This window comes from Eleutherodactylus coqui, chromosome 12 (assembly GCF_035609145.1).
Source record: "Eleutherodactylus coqui strain aEleCoq1 chromosome 12, aEleCoq1.hap1, whole genome shotgun sequence".
NCBI lineage: Eukaryota > Metazoa > Chordata > Amphibia > Anura > Eleutherodactylidae > Eleutherodactylus > Eleutherodactylus coqui.
This window is the reverse complement of record NC_089848.1, coordinates 119218629-119238846: the sequence shown is the minus strand read 5'-3', so window position 1 is coordinate 119238846 and position 20218 is coordinate 119218629. Positions and strand designations below refer to the sequence as shown.

Sequence of the window (20218 nt, the reverse complement as noted above, 5' to 3'; positions counted from 1 at the left end):
AAGTGTGCACGTCCCCAATCCTCAGCGCTTTAAGAAAATAGGCCAAAGACCGCCAGTACTCCCGGACAAAGGTGGGTTGACCCGAACCCCCGGGACGAGAGGAGAGGGCGGCGTCAGTCCGTCGGACGTCAGGAGCTGGAAGGACCGGCCTACGGTGTCGCCGAGCTGCTGTCGGGGACGTAGGCGAAGGGGTGCGCCTTACCCCGTCTGGGATGGGGACAGCTGGACACTGTGCTGGGAATCATTTCAGAACGCTGTGGACGCAGGCTCGTGCGGGGGATTGGACAGCAATGTCAACATGTAACCCAGGAGAAGAGGCAGCAATGTCACCCGCAGGCAGTGATTGTCCTTGGTTGCAGCTAGTGTGGTGCTTAGCTAAGATGTGCCAGAGCTTGTGCCTTGCTGATAATGGTCTGGTCCAACTAAACTGTTAGGAGGGAGACCGCTAGGCTCTTGTCCCCAATTTGGCTTAATAGTGGCACCTGGGAGCCTCAGATGCAACCATGCATGCTGCCCCTGCCCTTCCCTATCCGTTTCTGTGGTGCTTCCATGACTTTCTGATGTTTTCAGGTGAATCACAAACCCTGTCCTATGCAGAGCATCGGTCACCTTGAAAAATGCTCGAGTCCCCCGTAGACTTCAATGGGGTTCGTTACTCGAAACGAGCTCTCAAGCATTACGAAAAGCTCGCTTATCTCTAGTTATAAGATTTAAGTTTTCTTCAACCTCCCATTGAACTCATGTTGATTCTTAGGCCGCTCTCACATATTCGTTTTTACTGCAGCGTTTTGAATGCCACAGTAATCGCTGCATAATGCTCCTATGGGTTTTCAATGGGGCCCTGCGGACATGCGCTCGATCATGAACCTGGATGGCACTTTCTAGCGCTGTGATTTTGAAGCACTGTCTGCTCTATTTTTACACATTTAGCGCACCACATCACCCATCACAATCATAGGGTGCGCTAAAACACGCTGTCGGCTGCAGGAACTAGCGGCCGAAAACAAAGGTAAAATCGCTGCATTTTGCGGCCGGCGTGAGAGCAGCCTATGAACTGCTTATCGTTAACAGTGACCGATTTCTTTTTTTAATGTTTTTATTTATTTTTTGATTGCTTTATCCTTTTTGTACTATTTTCTTAGTATTTTATACGTATTTTTGCCACTATTACCTCCAGAGTTGGCCCAGCTGTCTGATGAAGAGGTCTGTGAACCTTGAAGCGCACAACTTGCTGGTCTCATATAAATAAAGCACCCTTGCTCCAGCCTACGCTAGTGATTCTCCACCTTTGTGAGTTCCTGATTACCAACGGATTGCGCCGGCGTCCTTCGCTTTTATTCTTCTCTTCATCTGATTGGACTTGCAGAAATCAATCCACCAACATAAAGAAAGAAGCACCAAAGAATGATGACTCATTAAATAGATTTTTTATTTTATTCTTAAAAGGGAGATAAAAAAATTCCAACATTTGAAATGCGAGAGAAAAATGAGAGCAGCGCCACACGTCGGTCTGCATATTGCTTGGCAATTATACAATTAAATTATTGCTTACAAGCGATAATAAATACACAATACGAGATTCTGTACAGAGGTGATAAAGCCACCTGTAAACGGTCCCTGGGGAAGTCCGCAGTCCGCCTGCTTCATGTTCTCAGGGACTATTGGAGTAGGTCAGCAGGCCTGGAAACAAGGAGGTCCCTGAGAACTCAGTGTATCCCGAAGCTTCCTCAGGTGCCCTGATGGACGCGGAGAACTACAATATATACAAGGGTAGACCGCAGTCACAGCGACCGGCCGCTCCACAGACTCACGGATGACCACTATATTCCGGCCTTTCGTGACGTTGTGCAGCTGGTCTTTATAATGGCAGCCTATCTGTACACAGGAGGATCCAATAAGGGGATACATGGGCAATCCAATACCCAGATACATTATATATATAGTCTCAGGGTGGCATTATATGAGCGCTAGAGGTGGCATTTATACAGAAATTGCCGGGCTAAATCTGCATGCGCAGGTACAGCCTGTTAATCAGCGCTATTACCCAAGCATTAACGACACGCGTGTAATAGCGTCCTTACAGTGATGACCACTAAGTGGGTCTCTGGGTATTCAATGTGACAAATTACGGGGCGTGAAGTAGATCCCAAATTCATCTCCACATTATATTTGGCCACTGACTAGGTAAAGAAAAGAACTATAATAGGCCAGCGATTACATACGGAAACGGGCTGCGTCTATAAGGCCGCATTCTGCCAGCCGATGCGAGCCGTGCCGGAGATTCTCGGTCACACCTTGCATTGACCGTCGCACGGACACGTCTGTATGCTGTCCGATACTCGCGGGCACTGCGGGCCGATGTGAATAGATTGATTGGCTACAATGGGTCCCTGAAATACCCAGACAGCATCAGATGAGAACACTGGACGTCTGAATGGGTCCCGAGAGCGACTTCCTCGTGTTCTGCACTTTATCCCGGCAGTTGCTCCCCAGTATTAGGAGTTTGTGCTTCTCTGTAGACTGTGATTTTGCGCCGATGTATTCATTAGAGTTTATTTACACGGACGATTTTCCATCGCTCTGTCTGATTGCGATATGATCGGCACTCGCAGGGGAGAAGAACCCGTTATTTTCAGTGGATTTATACACACGAGCGAAGGAGGCGGAGTTCAAAATAGAAAAATTGCCGCATGTCCTATTTTTTGGTGTAAAATGAATTTCCTTCCCGCGCCACGTGATCTGCATGCGAGCGCGATGCGTTCTTTTTCAGCATTCCATCTATTGGAACAACGTCCAATTTTTTTCCACGCGTGTGAATAAACCACGTACAACGCAAATGGCGCACTTTTAATGGCGCAATGCATCACGAAAAAAAAATCACAGAAAAATCAACAGCAATGTGGACCAGGTTTTCCCCGACCGCCATCACAGTCGCCGTGGAATTACAGACTCTACCGCGGCACGAACCCTCCGTGAGACCTTGAAGAAAAATAAGCTTCTGTGAAAATAAGGAGCGCAGCACAGAACGCGGATACGATAGCGGATGCTCCGCTGCGACCCAAAATGGATCTTTCCCTCCTTGTTCTCGAAGGCTCGCGGTTATCAGGGAGTTGCTGGGACATCAAACTACATAAAATGAGGTGGGTGCAGGGACACGGACAGAGCTGCTTGTATCCAACAACGTAGAGGGATCCAGTAACGGGACAGGAGGAGCGCCGCCTGTGATCAGAGGATAAAGCCGTGTCTTATGTAACAGTCTGCCTACAGTATAAGTATCCGTCCCCTATGTGATGATTGACTCTTAGTCAGGGCTGTCATACTGATGGCAAGCCACAAGATGGCGCCCTAAGCACGCTTACCACACACAAATAATTGTCAGCGACTAACCTGGCTTCTATGCGCTCTTCCACTAAAGTTATCTCACAGGGGTTTACGCTGAAGTTACAGATATATAAAGGTACCTTTACACGGGCCGATAGTCGCTGAATAATCGCTCAAACGAGCAACGCTCGGCCGGTGTATGCACGACCCCCAACAGGGCACTGAGTGAAAAAGTTTCTCAGCAGTTGCTAGTCATTCTGTCTCGGCTCACGGAACGGCTTCTCAGTGTGAACAGGAGTCACACAATGTTTGAGGAACTGCCTGTTTACTGTGATGAGCTGCGGGAACAGAGACCCTTCTGGGGTCCTAAGGGTGCGTTCACACATGCGGGGCAGCAATGTGCAGGTACACGGCCGCGAGCACTTGTTACATGTGTACACGCTACATAGCCCAAAACTGAAATACTATGATCATCTAGGTTAAAACCTCCCGCGGTTTTGCCCTGTACTCCGTGGCCACGCCAGCACTACTTGTCTGGGCAGTGGGAGATGGCAGCAGACGTAAACTTGGCAGTAAAAATCAAGATTTGCTATTCACTAAAATAGGAAGTTTTCATGACGAGTATCTTTGTGAAACACGACTAGCATGCGGTGCCACATATAAGGCGACGGCCGCGGACAGTTCTTTACCTCCTTTATCTACAGTACTGTGCCAACATTTTGGTCAGGTGTGGAAACAATGCAGCAAAGAAAGACCGTTTTCAAAACCAGAAGTGTTAAAACGACCTTGTTGCTGTGCTATATCTTATGGTGTAAGATCTGCGACATGAAACTGTCTTCCATAACCTCACCTTTGTGGCAGTTTGGATGTTCTTTACTCAGTCTTAAGTTGTTTCTGTTTCATTTATTGACCGTTCAACCTAGAAATGATGATGATTATCAGTATCACCTGTTTGGTATATTTGGTTGGTCACACACCTGATGCTGCTGTGGAGGGACGGTCGCACCGAATGTTGATGGGATTTACATTTCTCTTTTGTTCAGTAACTTCGCATTTGGTTAATTGACAAAAATAAAGGATTAACACTTGTGTTTTTGAAGGTATTCTTACGTTGCAGCGTCTCCAGTTCTCTCCATCGTTTGCACTGTACTGTACTTGTACAACTAAGTATACGGTTGGCGGCGCCCGTGAGAACAGTCCAGAATGGCGCAGTGACTGCAGTCCAATCGAACGCAGCAGGGTTACACTAGCACATGCTGTAGGAACAAAATGTATATGACACAATCTACGCCAATGATAGGCTATAGGAGGATCCCAGTACAAACCTCCTTCTATGCTGCCCTACTGACCCCCAAAGTCATCCGTTATGTTATATACAAATGATACATTTCCAGCCACGTAAAGGTATGGAGCTTCATAGATACCTGCGGGCAGAATACGTTACAGAAGACGCCACTTTCTATCTCTACTTAGAACCTGATTTCAGCTTGTTTGATTTCGTCCTCCGGAAGCCATGGTTTGTTTCTGCAGCATCTTCTATCTAGACGTCGGCCCTACGAGCGGCCGCAGGCTGCACAATAACGTATTGGTCCCGGCCCCCACGGACCGCTTCTGTAAACCGTGCACATAATGATGAAGGACATAAGGGCTCGTTCGCATCGGCAGTTTTATTTTCCGTCCTGTTGTTCCGTCAGAGGAGAAGCAAAACATAAAAAACGGTTCCATCTAACTTCCATCTTCAGTGACGCTCCGGTCGATCCGTTCCATCTTTTTTTACAAAACAATTGCGCAGAGTGGGTGCTTACGTGTTTTTTTTAACATTATAGTAAATGTGACGGAACTGAAAGGTTTCCGTTTGGATCCGTTTTTAACTGAGCAGAAGGGAAGAACGATACAAGAAGACAAAACGGATGAAAATGGAACATAATGGAGACAAACCGATAGAAAAGTTCAGTTTTTTTTATAGATTTTTCTATCAGATTTGTTACAATAATTGAAACTTTTGTTCCATCTAGTTCAGTTCGGAAGGGGTTCTCCGGTTACCAGGCAACATTCCCCCATAACGCCCACTGCGCTAAAATAACGAAAGGAGCTGCAATTACCCGTCGTCTGCCACCGCAATCCAGTGCTGCAACCTCGCCGTCCTCGCAGTGTTTGTTGTGGAAGGTGATGTCACGGCAAATCACCTGACCACCGCAGCCAATCAGAGCCTGCAGTGGCACCAGCTGTTCTCCTGGCATCAGCGCTCACATCCTGGGCGCCACGATACCAGGAGTGCAGAATGCTGATATCTGGTGACATAATCTCCCACAGGAAACACCGGGACCACAGCGGGCTGTAGTGCTGGATCACAGGCGTCGGAGGACGGGTAAGTACATCTGATTCTGGGTGCTATAGGGGGAATGTAGCCTGGTAACCGGACAACCCCTTTAAATTCGTTTTGCTCTCTGTTTTATTTTTTAAAATATGGATCCTTTAAAAAGCAAAATGCTGATGTGAACGAGCCCCAATCCGCTTCATTCGTAGGGTACATTTACACGGGCGAGCACCGGCGAACCTGCGATTTTCCCAGCGTGTGATGCGTTTTGTGAGGAGAGAGCATTGCACTCACATAAAGGAAATAATGGGCGATATCACCCAAAGAATAGGATATGCTGCAATCATCCCGCAGCGTCGCTGTGAGGGATCAACCGGCCAAGTAAAGAGACCCGCTGCCAATAACGGGTTCTATCTGCATGCCAGGCCTGTGGGTCCTGCAACGCCAGATGCAATCGCCCGTGTAAATACGACCCTAGAAGTTACTGAGAAGTCAGTCTTCCACCTGGATGTGACACATGAAGACGATGCCTCGGCTGATCAGGGGATTATATGCAGCGGACGGATCAGAATCCCATTTAATTCTGCACATTGTGATAAAAGACTGAAATCCCCCCGGGACCGCCGCTATCCAGAGTCATGAAACCGGCAGTGAGAAATGAGAAAGCGCGGCGCTAATCACGATGCAGGATGCGCGGGGCGATCCCAGGACCCCTTCCATCCGTCTAAGATGCCATTAGTGTCCAGCCATGAGCTGCAGTCCAGCAGATGCTATAATGCCGCCGTCGCCCTCCAGCTCACCTTCTGCTCCCGCAGCCATTAACTATAATAATAAATGCGGCTTGATGAGCGGCTGGCAATGTAATCACGCTGCCTGCCGTGGCATCTCCTTGGACTGGTGCCGCCGCCGATGATGAGCCATTAGGAGGGACGCTCCTCTTTTTGTGTACGTTCCGTGGGACTGACAAGTGCGTGCGGGTCATGAGGAGAAGCCTTGGGGGTCTCAGGAGGCACGAGGTGCGAAACGCTACACTGGCTGTAAAGACGGGGAAACGACTTCAAAGAAACAGTCATGTTGCAAATTTATGGTTAATGCGTAAAGAAAGCACAGAGTACACTTCCAGAGCCGTGGTCCTCCTCTTGGGGGGGGGGCTCGTGCTCGCGCTCTCCTCCGTGCCGTTTGGGTTTCTGCCCACTACTGATAAAACTCAGTAAAGATTATTCTCCTTGTAAAGCTACATGCTTGGCATCGGCGTTCAGTCCAGACGGGGCGGCGATCACACCCGTGGCTCTATCCTGTGCGATAGCTCGAAGAGAGTCTGCTGGTTGTCGATGACAAGTAGGTGGTTCGTGTAGAACTTGGCCTCGTGGTGCTCCTTCTGAGGAAGGTCGTTGGCTGGAGGAGAAACAAGACGAAACGTAAATACAAATATATAATGAAGGAGAAGAACGATACAAATTCTATTACTTAAAGCGGCCAACCAAGTAGTCAGTGCCCAGAATCTAAGCTACGGGGTCCTCACTAGTGACATCTGATAGACCACCCTGCAGCCCGTCTGCACGCCCACACAGGCATTGGCCATCATCACCCGACTGGGGACTAAGGGTGTTTTACACGGGACAGCTATCGTGTTTGTGCGCCGTTACACGGGGCGATTGTTGTCCGCTGGTTGGATCTCCTGAGCGAATTGGTGGGAGCATTTACATGGAGCAAAACATTGTTTGCCAACTAGTTTACAGAGATTCTTTGGCGGCGGGCAGCTGAGATTTAACCCCTCCACAATGCACGCTCCTTGGCTGCCCAGGCCACTGAATGCACATAAGTATATGTAAGTGGTCCCGGAGTGAACGCTCAGACCTGTAAGAGGCCGCCGCACCGACTGTTCTGATGAAGGGCTAACCAGCCGGAGATGGCAGCAGCGAGTGATCTGTGGAGGATCAGCAGGGATCGTTCAGGCGAGGATCAGCAGGGATCGTTCAGGCGAGGATCAGCAGGGATCGTTCAGGCGAGGATCAGCAGGGATCGTTCAGGCGAGGATCAGCAGGGATCGTTCAGGCGAGGATCAGCAGGGATCGTTCAGGCGAGGATCAGCAGGGATCGTTCAGGCGAGGATCAGCAGGGATCGTTCAGGCGAGGATCAGCAGGGATCGTTCAGGCGAGGATCAGCAGGGATCGTTCAGGCGAGGATCACTGACACCTATTTGTCTGTTTTTTGGAACCAATGAGCATTAACCCTTTAGTGATGAAGTCCGTTTGTGCCTTAATGACAAACTAATGTTTCGGTTTTCCCATCGTCCGATTCCTAGAGCCAGAACCTTTTATTTTCCATGAACCGCGTGAGGCCGGGTTTTTGCGGGACAAGTTGTATTAACAAAATCTGCAATTCTGACATGTTTTTTTTTTTTAAATTTCAAATACGTTAAATTAATTCTGCAGGCCGGTACAATTACATTGTTACCAAAATGTATGTGGGGCTTTTTGGCAACCTTTTCCACTTAAAACAACCCCCCCCCCCCCCCCCAAAAAAAAAGAAGTAACGTTCGGAGTCTTTGAATGCAGTGATAAAACATTCTTTTTTTTTTTTAAAAGGTGAACAGAATTTTCAGCTTCTTTTGAGTACCGCTTTAAGAATGTGTAGGTAAGTATCGGCTTCGTCCTCGGGGGAAGGTGCTTTCAGGAATTTAGCAGTTTCCAGCATATCTGACATCCCGCTAAACGCATTCAGCTTTTTAATTACTGTTGTTTTTGAAAGCGGATCAACTAAATAAAATATTTGCAAGAGGATTTTCAAAGAGCGATTAGCGGCTTTTTTGGGGGGTTTAGTCAAGAATAAAAGGTTTCTTTTCTGCTGGCATGGAAATGCTGTGCGCTCGGCACATTCAGCCCACACCGCTTCCGTCTGGCTGACTTCTGTGTAGTGTTCTGTACGTAATCAAAGACATAATATGTATCAGGCCTGGAGGTCATCTGCGCTCTTTGTTCGGCTGCCTCTCTGCAGAAGCCGCTTTTTACCATGTTCTCCCTGCAGTGGATGAAGATTGTGAGAATCCCTCGGGTGCGGAAATAGTCGACAAGGTTTAGGAGAAGCCGACAAATGAGTCTAATGTCTTCATGAAATTCACACGGCTGATATTACGCCTTCAGGGCTGCCGTTGGCACTCGTATACCGTGGCCCCTGCGTGATGTCCGACTCCATAAACTCTGAGCATTAGGTCTGTTTTGTGTAATTATGGAGGGGTCTTCTGTCGGGACCACCAGATTTCATTCTCTTAGTGTTCTATGGTTTAAACTCTTCCATAACTGCCATATAATCTGATGAACATGAAGAGGGGGTTAAAGGGATCGTCTCATCATAGATATTGGTGACATAGATCGTGCTGACTTTAACCCCTTAATGACATGGCCCCTTTTTCCCATTTTCCTCTTCACCTCCCATAACTCTTAAGCTGTCTGAGGGTTTGTTTTATTTTTCAGTGACACTATGTAATGTACCATATAAAGTACTGAAAAACATTTAATCAATGCTAAGCCCTCATGTCCACGGACGGGTTGGATATCACATGCGGGAGCCCGCGGCTGGTGACCCTGCGTATCTGTCCGGGTCTTTTTTCTGTACTGTGGATGCGTTCAGATGTTCCGGCTGTCGCACACGCGCAGTACAGTTTTTTTTTAAACTTCTGCTTTCCCGCGGAATCTGCAGACTGTCAATTGCGGACAGGCCGCGGATCGGATGGCTTCCATTGACTTCAATGGAAGTTGTCTGCATAGAAGCCGCACTACAATGGAGCCTGCTGCAGTTTGTTTTCCGCATGCGGAATCCAGAAAACAAACCTACGTGTGTAAATTGAAATGTGGATGCCCATGATGCCCTGTGGGCGGCTTGAATCCACCCGTGGACATGAGGCCTAGGAGGCGTGAAATGGAAAAAAAACCACAATTTCCCCACCTCTGTTTCTATGCGGCGCGCGCTGCGGCAATAATGACACGATAGCTTTACTCGATGGGTCAATGCGGCCCAAATCTATATAGGATGGGTTACTATACTATATAATATCCCTAAAGACGATTCTCTGTGGCTTATCTTCTAACCGCGCGAACACGGGACAATTACCGCCCACATTTGCTGTTTCCTGTAGAAGTACATATGATACCAAGTCAGCGCTGTCATCCCACAAGTCATCGCTATGGCCCGCACTTACCGAACTGGTTGTTCCGACAATACCGGAGGGACCTCACCGTGTCGGCGATCATGTGCTGTAAGAGAGAAGAGCGTACAGTCAGTGCCGACCAGCCGAACCCGGCAGCCATTAATATGCAGATCTACCCTTCCTATAAACCTCTCGCCTGCGGTCTGTTCCAACGTTCTCCCACTAAATGTGATTTTCTGTTTCGGAGGGATTAGCGCGGCGCTGTCACTTAGGAAGAAAAGACTTGGCTTAGACATTTCCATAATTATTACAATCTTACGCTTTTTTGTAGCACTCCGAAGTCCTGAAGTAAAGCGTGATTTATTTTTCGGATTAGCTGCGCGGCGGCGCTGCGCTATAGTTTATTGATCTAACCAGTCAGAGATGGGGCTGCAGATAATACACTTGTTAGCGCGCCGCGGTTCCTTCGTAAGGACTACTTCTGGTGCGGCGGGACGGCTCTTTATCGGGGCCACACAGCTGTAGACGTGGACAATACTTGGAGTAACCCACAGCGAATAATAGACACATCCTGCTCAGTGATGGGCGTTACTTGGAGAGCGGGAGGAATAACCGCGGGTAAGTGGCCATGTGCTGCGAGCAGATAATTCGCTGCCAACACGCAGCTGCGGCTGATGCTCTAATTGCATCCCCTTTGCCCATTCATTGCCATTGTCCACATTTTGTGCTGTCATTATGGACGGGCGACAGGTTTTTGCCCTTCATCAGATATTAAACATGACCTTCATCTCGGAGCCGCCGTCGTTATCCCCTGTTATAATGAAGATCCCCCATCGGCCCCCGGGGCCGTTTATTAGGTTCACATAATGGAGCCGATTTACTACTGAAGGTTTGCCCGTTTTCTGGCGCAGATTGCACTTATGTGCTTTGCATCGCATTTATGGTGTTTTAGACACATTTTTTTTACATGACTGAAAAAAGGAATGCGGCTTCATGAAAAGGAACGCGCACCGAGAAGAGCACCACGAAGAGCACCAAGAAGCGCACCACGAAGAGTACCACACGTTGACACAATTTTTGTCATAAACTAAGCCAACCATTCGGTGGTATGAAGCCACACTGGGCAGCCTGAGATCACGCCAACTTTGTCATCCCGGAGAGTCACCGTGATAAAGCTGGTGTATTTAAAGTGTTTGTCCGGTTGTAAACCAACGATGGCCTAATCGCAGGATAGACTATCATTAGTAGATCAGCAGGGCTCAGCCGTGTGGGAGCCCCAACGATCAGCTGTTTGCTGAGCCAATTCACTTGTGCACGGTGCCGACTTCTGCAGGAAGCAGACAGCTCTGTTCTACTGCAGTGGCAAGGCTTGGTATTGCATTGAAGTGAATGAGAACTTTGCATGTAATATCAAGCCAAGCCATTGTACTGAGAATGGAGCTGTCTGCTTCCTGCAGACATCAGCTCAGTGCATGTGAACACTAACCAGGTAAACAGCCAGCATCCGGAATAGCAGCCCCCACAGATTTACTATTAACGGCCTAACGACAGGCCATTAATAGTTTACATCTGGACAACCCCTTTAAATGGTTTGTCTGTGACTTTACTACTAATGATCTCTCCTCAAGATAGGTCATCTCTAGTTGATCGTTGGAGGTTCGCGGCTCGGGATCCCCACCAACCAGCTGCTTACCGGGCCTGCTGCCAGTGAGGACAGAGATAGATGTACAGCTATGTCTGTAGTCCAGCATCTCGGGTTGGTCAGGCAGGCGCAGCTCGCACTGAATTACATACCAACCCGGACCGTCTGCTTCTGGATCTGTCTGCAACAACAGCAGCCCGACATCAGCAGATCGTCAGGGACCCTGCCGTCACTTTACCGGAGGGTTACTTTAATGGAGGTCGTTCTTCTGAGTAGTCTTGGTGCGATTAGTGACCATGTAATGTGCCGATACCTGATAGACTTACACTCAGGAGAACTAGAGGATTGTTTATGGGTAGAGGTAAGTGGTTTTACCAATAATATCAGTGCACAAAGGGTAAGTACTCGCGTAGATAAATCTAGAAGAGAGTGACGACCCTGAAAGAAAGGCCTGAAAGTCCACCAAAAGGGTTAAATGGGAGCCCCCAGCTGTAAGTACAATACGTCCTCCGCTACAAACCACTTACTACTAACTGCAGAAGAGTCAAGTGGGAAGGACGCCCCTATTAGAAAATCGTAGCGATGCGTAACATGGTGGTGGATACAGGAGGCATGTGGCCTCCAAAAGTGTTATGTATGCCGGTCGTCCAACAACGCTGCTGGTTGTGTTGTCGGCCGAGCCTCCGTGTTTTGCATCTGCCTCCAAGTGTAAAGGAGGACTTACAAGAAAGGCTCCACACAATGCCCTACCAAACGTTACTGTGCACTAGAATCACAAGTAGTAGTTGTGTCCATAATACTTTGTGGGGCTCCCTTGGCCCTAATGTAATTGGATACTCCCCGAGGTATACGTCCTGCTAACGTCTTATACGCTTCAGCTGGTATTTCTCTCCATTCCTCCTGCAAACGTCTAGCGCAGTGTTTCCCAACCCCAGTCCTCAGCGCCCCCAACAGGTCATATTTTCAGGATTTCCTCATGGTTGCACAGGTGATGTAATTATTGTCGGTGCCTCGGACATTCCCACAGGTGCCCTTACTAGAGGAAATCCTGAAAACATGACCTGTTGGGGGTCCCTGAGGACTGGAGTTGGGAAACACTGGTCTAGCGAGTTCTTTCAAAGAATCATTGTCCTTGGACAGTTAAGCAATGGAAGAGTGTTCTCTGGAGAAACGAATGATGTTGCATCTTCACATCGGATGGCTGTACCTGTGAGTGGAGGATCCTGGGGAACGCCTTCTACCGGTTATGTACGGCGGAGGTTCACTTATGGCCTGGAGATGTGTTACGTGGCATGGTCCCGGTCCGTTGGTTGTAGTGGCAAGAACCCTGAACATGGAGGTGTAACCTGACTTCCTATTCAATAATATGCTGCCGACTATGTGACAATACCCTGGAAATGGTCGGCCATACTTCCAAGACAACGCGCCTCGTCACAAATATATTGCTGGTTTATATTGGTTTGGGGATATGGATGTTCCACGATTGGACCGGCTGCGCAGAGTCCCGACCTGAACCTACGAACATCTCTGGGACGAACTAGAATATTGGGTCAGGAAATAAGAATAGTGTCCATATTATTTGAGAGAACTTGACAGACATTTGCAGGATGAATGGAGGGAAACACCAGCTGCAGTGTATCAGACGTTAGTAGAAAGTATACCATGGAGAGTATCTGATGTCATTAATGCCAAAGGAGCCGCACTAAGTATTAACCTATGGACATAAATACTTATTCTGATTCCTGCTCAGGCACGCCATTACGTTCGGTAGAATGGCGTAGAACCGCGCTGTCATTTCTGTCCCTGCATTATGTAAGCGGGAAGGACACTTGTTATTTGGGAGATCAGGAGCGAATCATAATTCATCCGGCACAATACAGCGCAGCAGATGCCAAGAAACATTTCTTCACAAGTGGATGCAAGGTTGTGCGGCTTTGTGTCGCCCCATCTGGACTCGAGGTCACATGTGTTCACCGCTCTAATGTCGATTTTCTTCCTGTCTTGGAACAAAGCCGCTACTAGAGCAGAATCCAAACAAACGGGCACAATGTAGAAGCACAGAGCACAATCACAGCCGCGGGGCTGATGCTGTTGACAACATGTTTCCATCCCGCGGTTGAGGGCTGGAGACATATTTGCACGTGGTGCGTTCACGGCTTGTGAAGACCAAAACAATAGAAAGTGCCACAAGCAGGAAGCCGCTTCCACTCAGCCAGGAGGAGAACACAGGGGGGTTAGACTAAGCGATGAGCCGTATCACAGCACCGTGCTGCTCCGCCGACACCGAGACACTGCAGCAAACAGCCAGCAGTGCACTAATGTGCTAAAAGATGGACCTGGTGCCAGCGGCTGCGAGACTGCGGGCAGATGACTGGTAGAATACCATCCGCCGCTGTGACAGAGCATCCAGAATGGCCAACAGCATCCACCGGAGCGAAGTCCATAAATACGTAACGTCTGCAGGCGGTTAATAAGGATAATAAAACAATACGTGGAGTCGGACAGAAGCCGCCGCCTTCAATCTGCGGCTCACCAAAGACGTAGATCATGGAGAAACATGTCTAAGACTCATCGTCACAGAGAGAAAGGAAGTCGAATTTGTAATTTAAAGGGGCCATGTCACAAACTGTGCAAAAGTGACAAAATCAGCAGATTGATGAACAGCTGAGTAGCGGAGATCGTGGGGGACACCCCTTAACTGATTCCCTATTGATGGCCTATTCTGCCAATTGGCTATCAATTGGCTTGTGTTAATGGGGCCGTCCAGGGGTAACTATTATATACAAACACCGGTGTTATCGGTGTAGTTTACACACATTCTCCACGTTGCTTATTGTGCTTATGAGGGAAATAAGCCACGTATGACACACTGAGCGACACGTAAGACACACTGAGCGACACGTATGACACACTGAGCGACACGTATGGCACACTGAGCGACACGTAAGACACACTGAGCGACACGTATGGCACACTGAGCGACACGTATGGCACACTGAGCGACACGTATGGCACACTGAGCGACACGTATGGCACACTGAGCGACACGTATGGCACACTGAGCGACACGTATGGCACACTGAACGCCACCTATGGCACACTGAACGCCACCTATGGCACACTGAACGCCACCTATGGCACACTGAACGCCACCTATGACACACTAAACGCCACGTATGACACACTGAACGCCACGTATGACCCGTTGAACGACACGTATGACCCATTGAATGACACGTATGACCCATTGAACGACACGTATGACACACTGAACGTCCTTGATAGCCTAATGGTCGAAATAGTTTTAAGGCACTGACCAGTTTTTACCTCCCCAACTATTAGCAAAACTATAAAGTCGATGCTGCGGGACGGGGAGGTGTATCTGCTACAGCAGCACAAAGGCATCCTGCCCTTCAGGTGTGCAGAATACTTCATGTGAGTCTGGGATTAATGGATGACTTGGCAATCCAACCAATCACACGGCGGCTTTACTACCTGATTAATTCACCTGCTCAGAGAAGTAGATTGAATCACATTTTACTAAAACCACTTCAGTTTCCTCGTCAGCATTAATGTCTGGACTCTACAATATTGTGTAAAATGGCCCGTCTCTACATCATCCATCTCACTATAGTCAAAGGGGTTTTCCAGGACCGCACCACCGATGACCTATGATCAGTGGTATCTGCCACGTGGGATCCCCACCCATCAGCTGTTTGAAGGAGCCTGTGATGTAATGTTCATGGGTCACATGGCCTGAGAGCAACTCAGCCCCATTCAAGTGAATGGGATGTAGCTGCAGTACTGGGCACAGCCACTATACAATGTACGACACTGTACCTAGTATGGACTGAGGTAGTCGTAGCATTCACCTGAGCACTGCTGTCACGATCAGCTGATCAGTGGGGATCCTGAGTGACAGACCCTTACCGATCAACTATTCATGACCTAATCCTGAGGACCGGTCATTAATAACCTTAAAGCTATGGAACAACTCAAACCCTCCATCTCTAATTATATGACAATATATCAATCGTGTATTAATAATAATTAGTACCGTATAGAGAACTTACCAGCTTTTCAAAATTGACGAGGTTGTCCAAGAAGGTTTTGTTTCCTTCATGAATAAATGTAACATCTGAAAGAAATGACAAGGACTTCTTAAGGTGGACCAATACATACAGTGCGCTGTGCATCATACGTGCCACTTAAAGGGAGGTTCTGCTAAGGGACGGTTTTTCAAGCTTTCATATATCCACTGGATGGAAGAAAGCGTACAGATCGATGGAGGCCCGACCGCTGGGACTCCCGCTGGTTTCCCCGTCCTCCTTACTTCCCGGTAGCTTCTCCCACATCAGTCAACTGAGGGCAGGTTGTGCTTAAGTAGCCGCGGCTCCGTTCATTTCAACGGGGCTTACAGCTTGACAGCTGCCAGTTCAGTGCTCCTGACTAACTTCAAACAGCCGCGTTCTCCGCCGGTCCTGTAGGGACTGCGGACATGCTTCTGAATCTCAACCTTAAGAAGCAGGCGGTGGCACTGATAGAAGCGGAGCTGCAGCCACTCACAGCAGGATGAGCTCTGGTTGTCCAAATGGGGAATGTCCTTTCCCCTCAGAACGAACAGAGCTCATCCCAAGCTGCTGGGGTTAACGAGCGGGAAGATCCTTGCTCTACACTGCAGCTTCCCTTTAATTTAATGGCAACGTAAATCCGGGAAGAATGGAGCCAGACAAACATGCAGCCGGCTCTAGTGGGAAGCATCGCCTCGGGTATAGGGGCTGCGGGTGAATATTAAACCCCGCATACAAGATGCATTAATAACCTCTGGCAGATCCGTCAGTGGGAAATAAGATATTTAATTCATTCATAGCTTTAAATGTTAATTACAGGAGATCCTTCTGAGCCCCAATAAAGCGTCAAAGCTGCTGAAGCCGGAATACAATCTGCATGTAAAGCAGCGAGGGGGCAGCTGTGTGATGTACATGGCGGCCACAATACATACTGCTGTATCGGGCATAGATCTAACCTATGGGAGAGGGTGATACCATGTCATTACCAACACGATAAGGACCAAGTGCAGTAGATATAGGGTGCCTGGCCCTGGGCTGTAGATATAGGGTGCCTGGCCCTGGGCTGTAGATATAGGGTGCCTGGCCCTGGGCTGTAGATATAGGGTGCCTGGTCCTGGGCTGTAGATATAGGGTGCCTGGCCCTGGGCTGTAGATATAGGGTGCCTGGTCCTGACCTGTAGATATAGGGTGCCTGGCCCTGGGCTGTAGATATAGGGTGCCTGGTCCTGGGCTGTGGATATAGGGTGCCTGGCCCTGGCCTGTAGATATAGGGTGCCTGGTCCTGGCCTGTAGATATAGGGTGCCTGGCCCTGGCCTGTAGATATAGGGTGCCTGGCCCTGGCCTGTGGATATAGGGTGCCTGGTCCTGGCCTGTGGATATAGGGTGCCTGGTCCTGGCCTGTGGATATAGGGTGCCTGGTCCTGGCCTGTGGATATAGGGTGCCTGGTCCTGGGCTGTGGATATAGGGTGCCTGGTCCTGGCCTGTGGATATAGGGTGCCTGGTCCTGGGCTGTGGATAGAGGGTGCCTGGTCCTGGCCTGTGGATATAGGGTGCCTGGTCCTGGCCTGTGGATATAGGGTGCCTGGTCCTGGGCTGCGGATATAGGGTGCCGTGTCCTGGGCTGCGGATATAGGGTGCCTGGTCCTGGGCTGTGGATATAGGGTGCCTGGTCCTGGGCTGTAGATATAGGGTGCCTGGTCCCTATATTGGGATGGCCCCTCCCCACTTCCTAGGGTCCCAGTAACTACAGAAGCTCAGTAGTTAGCAACAGGTAGTGGATTGCAGAAAAGCTAGAAGGGAGACTCCTAGTGGCAGCCGCTTCAAAATTGATTATCATTGGTAAAACAAACATTTCAATAAATGTACCTTACAGACTGATTAAACACACAGGCCATTAGATGAGTGTAAGCGGTCTGAAAATGTATGGCTGGTGTTAGAGCAATTACTGATCATCAGCTGACGTGATTTAGTATGGCACTCGGACTCCTATGGGTGGGCAGTCACACAACTAGGGCAGAATCACAGATCCGCTTAGATGGTCTCGGTTTCAGGACTGTTGCCACAATGTAACATTTCTGAAGCAAATACAAGCAATTGCTTTATCACTACAATCCGATGACTTACCTTTTAAGAGTAGGGGCATAAATGGAATTTTGGGGGGCTTCATTTTCTTGAAAGCATCCCTGTAAGCTTTGTGATTTAGAGATGGATCCTGTAATATTGCATTGAATCACCAGTCAGTGGGAGGGATTCATAAGTGTTTACATAAGAATACCTGGCAGAAAAGGAACACGCTTCTCTTGCGTAGGAGTTTGCAGGTTTTTGGCACTTTTCACTACTTCCTCACCACTTTTTACACCAGTGTCTGTGGTTTGCCTGGAGGGGCAGGATCACCAGTGGCCAATCAAAACTTGTATTAATTACACCAGAAATTGCTATAAATTACAGAGGAAGTCTATGTCAGGCTTTACTTGGCGTATATTTCTGGAGGAGCTGCACTGGCAGCCCAGGTTGCAACAAATGTATTAAGGGACTTGTATCGCTACATTTAGCATATCTTGCTTCACCGGCACTTATTTAAGGCTGGTCTGTAAAATAGCGAGGGGGGGGGGGGGGGACTAGATCAATTAAAACCAGATAAAGAAACATTTTGCATTTTTTAAATCTATTTTTTGATTGTATAATTTTTTATTTTGTTATCTATACTATGGGGGCGGCCATCTTTCCTGAGCTGCATTTAGTAGACATGCTTTACAGTAGCCTCATGGGCCATCCACGCCATGGACTGCAGGGGACTCACTGACTTGTATGGGAGACTGTGCTACACATGCTCTGCGGAGGTCATTTTGCAGCGAGGGACTGATAGTCACAGCTAAGGTGGGTCCTGTGTTCTCTACATATAGGTGTCACCTCTCAGTGTAATCCTGCCTGTGATGTTAGGGAGATGCTGGCTGTAAAGCTTTCTCTACAGAATAGGAAGTATCAGACTATTAGTTGGCTCTGTGCTCGGTGCGAAAAATACAGGATTTTAAGATTTGTTTTTTAAATATGGATTGTGACCGAAAATTAAAAGAAAATCACCAAAAATTACTAAAAAAATGTGTTTAACGTAAAAATGTGATTTATATAATAGGTAATTTTTGGATGACACGTGCCCTTTAAATGGTCGCTGAGCCTTTCAACAAACTTTGCATAAATCAATGGTACAAACAAATATACAATAAGAAACTTTGTAATACAACTTATCAAAGAAGAAAGTGCTTCTCGCCCCTTACCAGACCCTTACCTTTCCCCCACCCCCAATCTATTCAATAATGCTGAAAAACTGCTAAAATCTGTGTTGAGAAACAAGATGAACTAACGGCTCACCAACAGATCAGATTATATGCTGCATGTAGAAGTCTACAGAGCAAGGAGGGAAAAGGAGTCACTGGATTCACACCTAGACGGCTCAGGACTGCTGTATAATGTCCTTCATGCTGCTGTTACTTCTTTGTATATGAGAGATAACGATAAAGGTTTAGCATGTCCTCTTCTCTCTGTGTGGGCTGAGTATGGGAGAGGTAGAGATAGGGGAGCAGGATCTCCTCTCCTCTCTGTGTGCAGTGTATGGAGGCATCATTGCAGCAGTCTACACCCATCAACTCAGGGAAGATAGAGTTAGATGTGGAGCTTTCAGAGGGGAATACTGGTGATAAATGCAATATGCCAGTCACATAATGCCCAGGTCCAGTGTTACTCCTCATATATACAAACACGGCAGCTTATTTTAAAAGGTTGTCTAAAAGGTTAATGCTATTGCCTGTTCAGGAAGGAGAGGAACTCGCCATTTAGATAACCAAAGCCTATTGGTCCTACATAACACAAAGCTGACATATTCCCCGTTGCAGTGCAGATGTGTCCCTACAGCGTGTTACTGCTGGTTTCTAACTTTTGGAGTGGCTTCCTAGACCGCGCCATGATTGATCCAAGGCTCTTCTACATGAAAGTTTTCTTGGTCCTCTAATGATATTCATTCTCTCAGATGGTACGACACGGGCTCTATTTTGATTAGTATTGTTTTAATAGCATAGAATTTCAGTCTGTACTCCGTTAAATTAATATTAGATATCTGCTCTGTTACACAAGTCGCATATAAATGGCAGGGAACTCACCGTCAGGCTTTCAAGTTCAGAGAAGAGTTTTTTTAACTTTCCTGGGATTTTCTTGGAACGAAAAGAAAGAGAATACATAATATTACCCCAAAGCACAGGAACACAAAAAGTTGCCTTTGAAGACTCTGAATAGATTGTGTGCTATGAATGTCAAGTATCTCCTCTCCAGTTTGTAACAGTTAGCTTAGAAGTACATCTGGAAGGCATGAAAGTATAAAGCATGAGGGATCCCACTGAGTCCTCTGCCCATAGCTGAAAGCTGCAGGCCTGGCTAATGTGCATGCATTGAGGGTGCAACTGGCGAGGATGCCAATATATCCTGCATAGTCCTCCTGTCAGCGACTAGGCTCACTTCTCCCACCTGTAAACCAGCTAAAGTTCCTATACAAGTAGAATAAGCTGGCTAGTCTGCCAGCTCCTCCAGGAGGTTGGACAGATAATTGATTGCCCTTAACGATACCTTCCCTTTAAATGGACATTGTGTTTAGATGAATATTCTGATCAATACAGATAAGATATTCACTTAAGTATTATCCCCTTAGCTGATATCTATTTCTCCTTCAG

At 47.9% G+C, this 20218-nt stretch overlaps 1 protein-coding gene across 2 annotated transcripts in view; it reads right to left on the bottom strand.

The window, feature by feature from the left end:
- Positions 1–1410: 1410 nt before the first annotated feature.
- The window catches only part of RAPGEF5 (Rap guanine nucleotide exchange factor 5), a 267845-nt gene continuing 249037 nt past the window's right edge, over positions 1411–20218 (bottom strand). For both annotated transcript variants that reach the window (XM_066584672.1, XM_066584673.1), the window contains 5 exons: positions 19655–19705; positions 17625–17712; positions 15502–15566; positions 9838–9892; positions 1411–7033 (listed from right to left, as the gene is read on the bottom strand). In XM_066584672.1, coding sequence (XP_066440769.1) covers positions 6915–7033; positions 9838–9892; positions 15502–15566; positions 17625–17712; positions 19655–19705 — 378 coding nt within the window. In that variant the 3' untranslated portion in view covers positions 1411–6914. The remainder of the gene's footprint in view (positions 7034–9837; positions 9893–15501; positions 15567–17624; positions 17713–19654; positions 19706–20218) is intronic.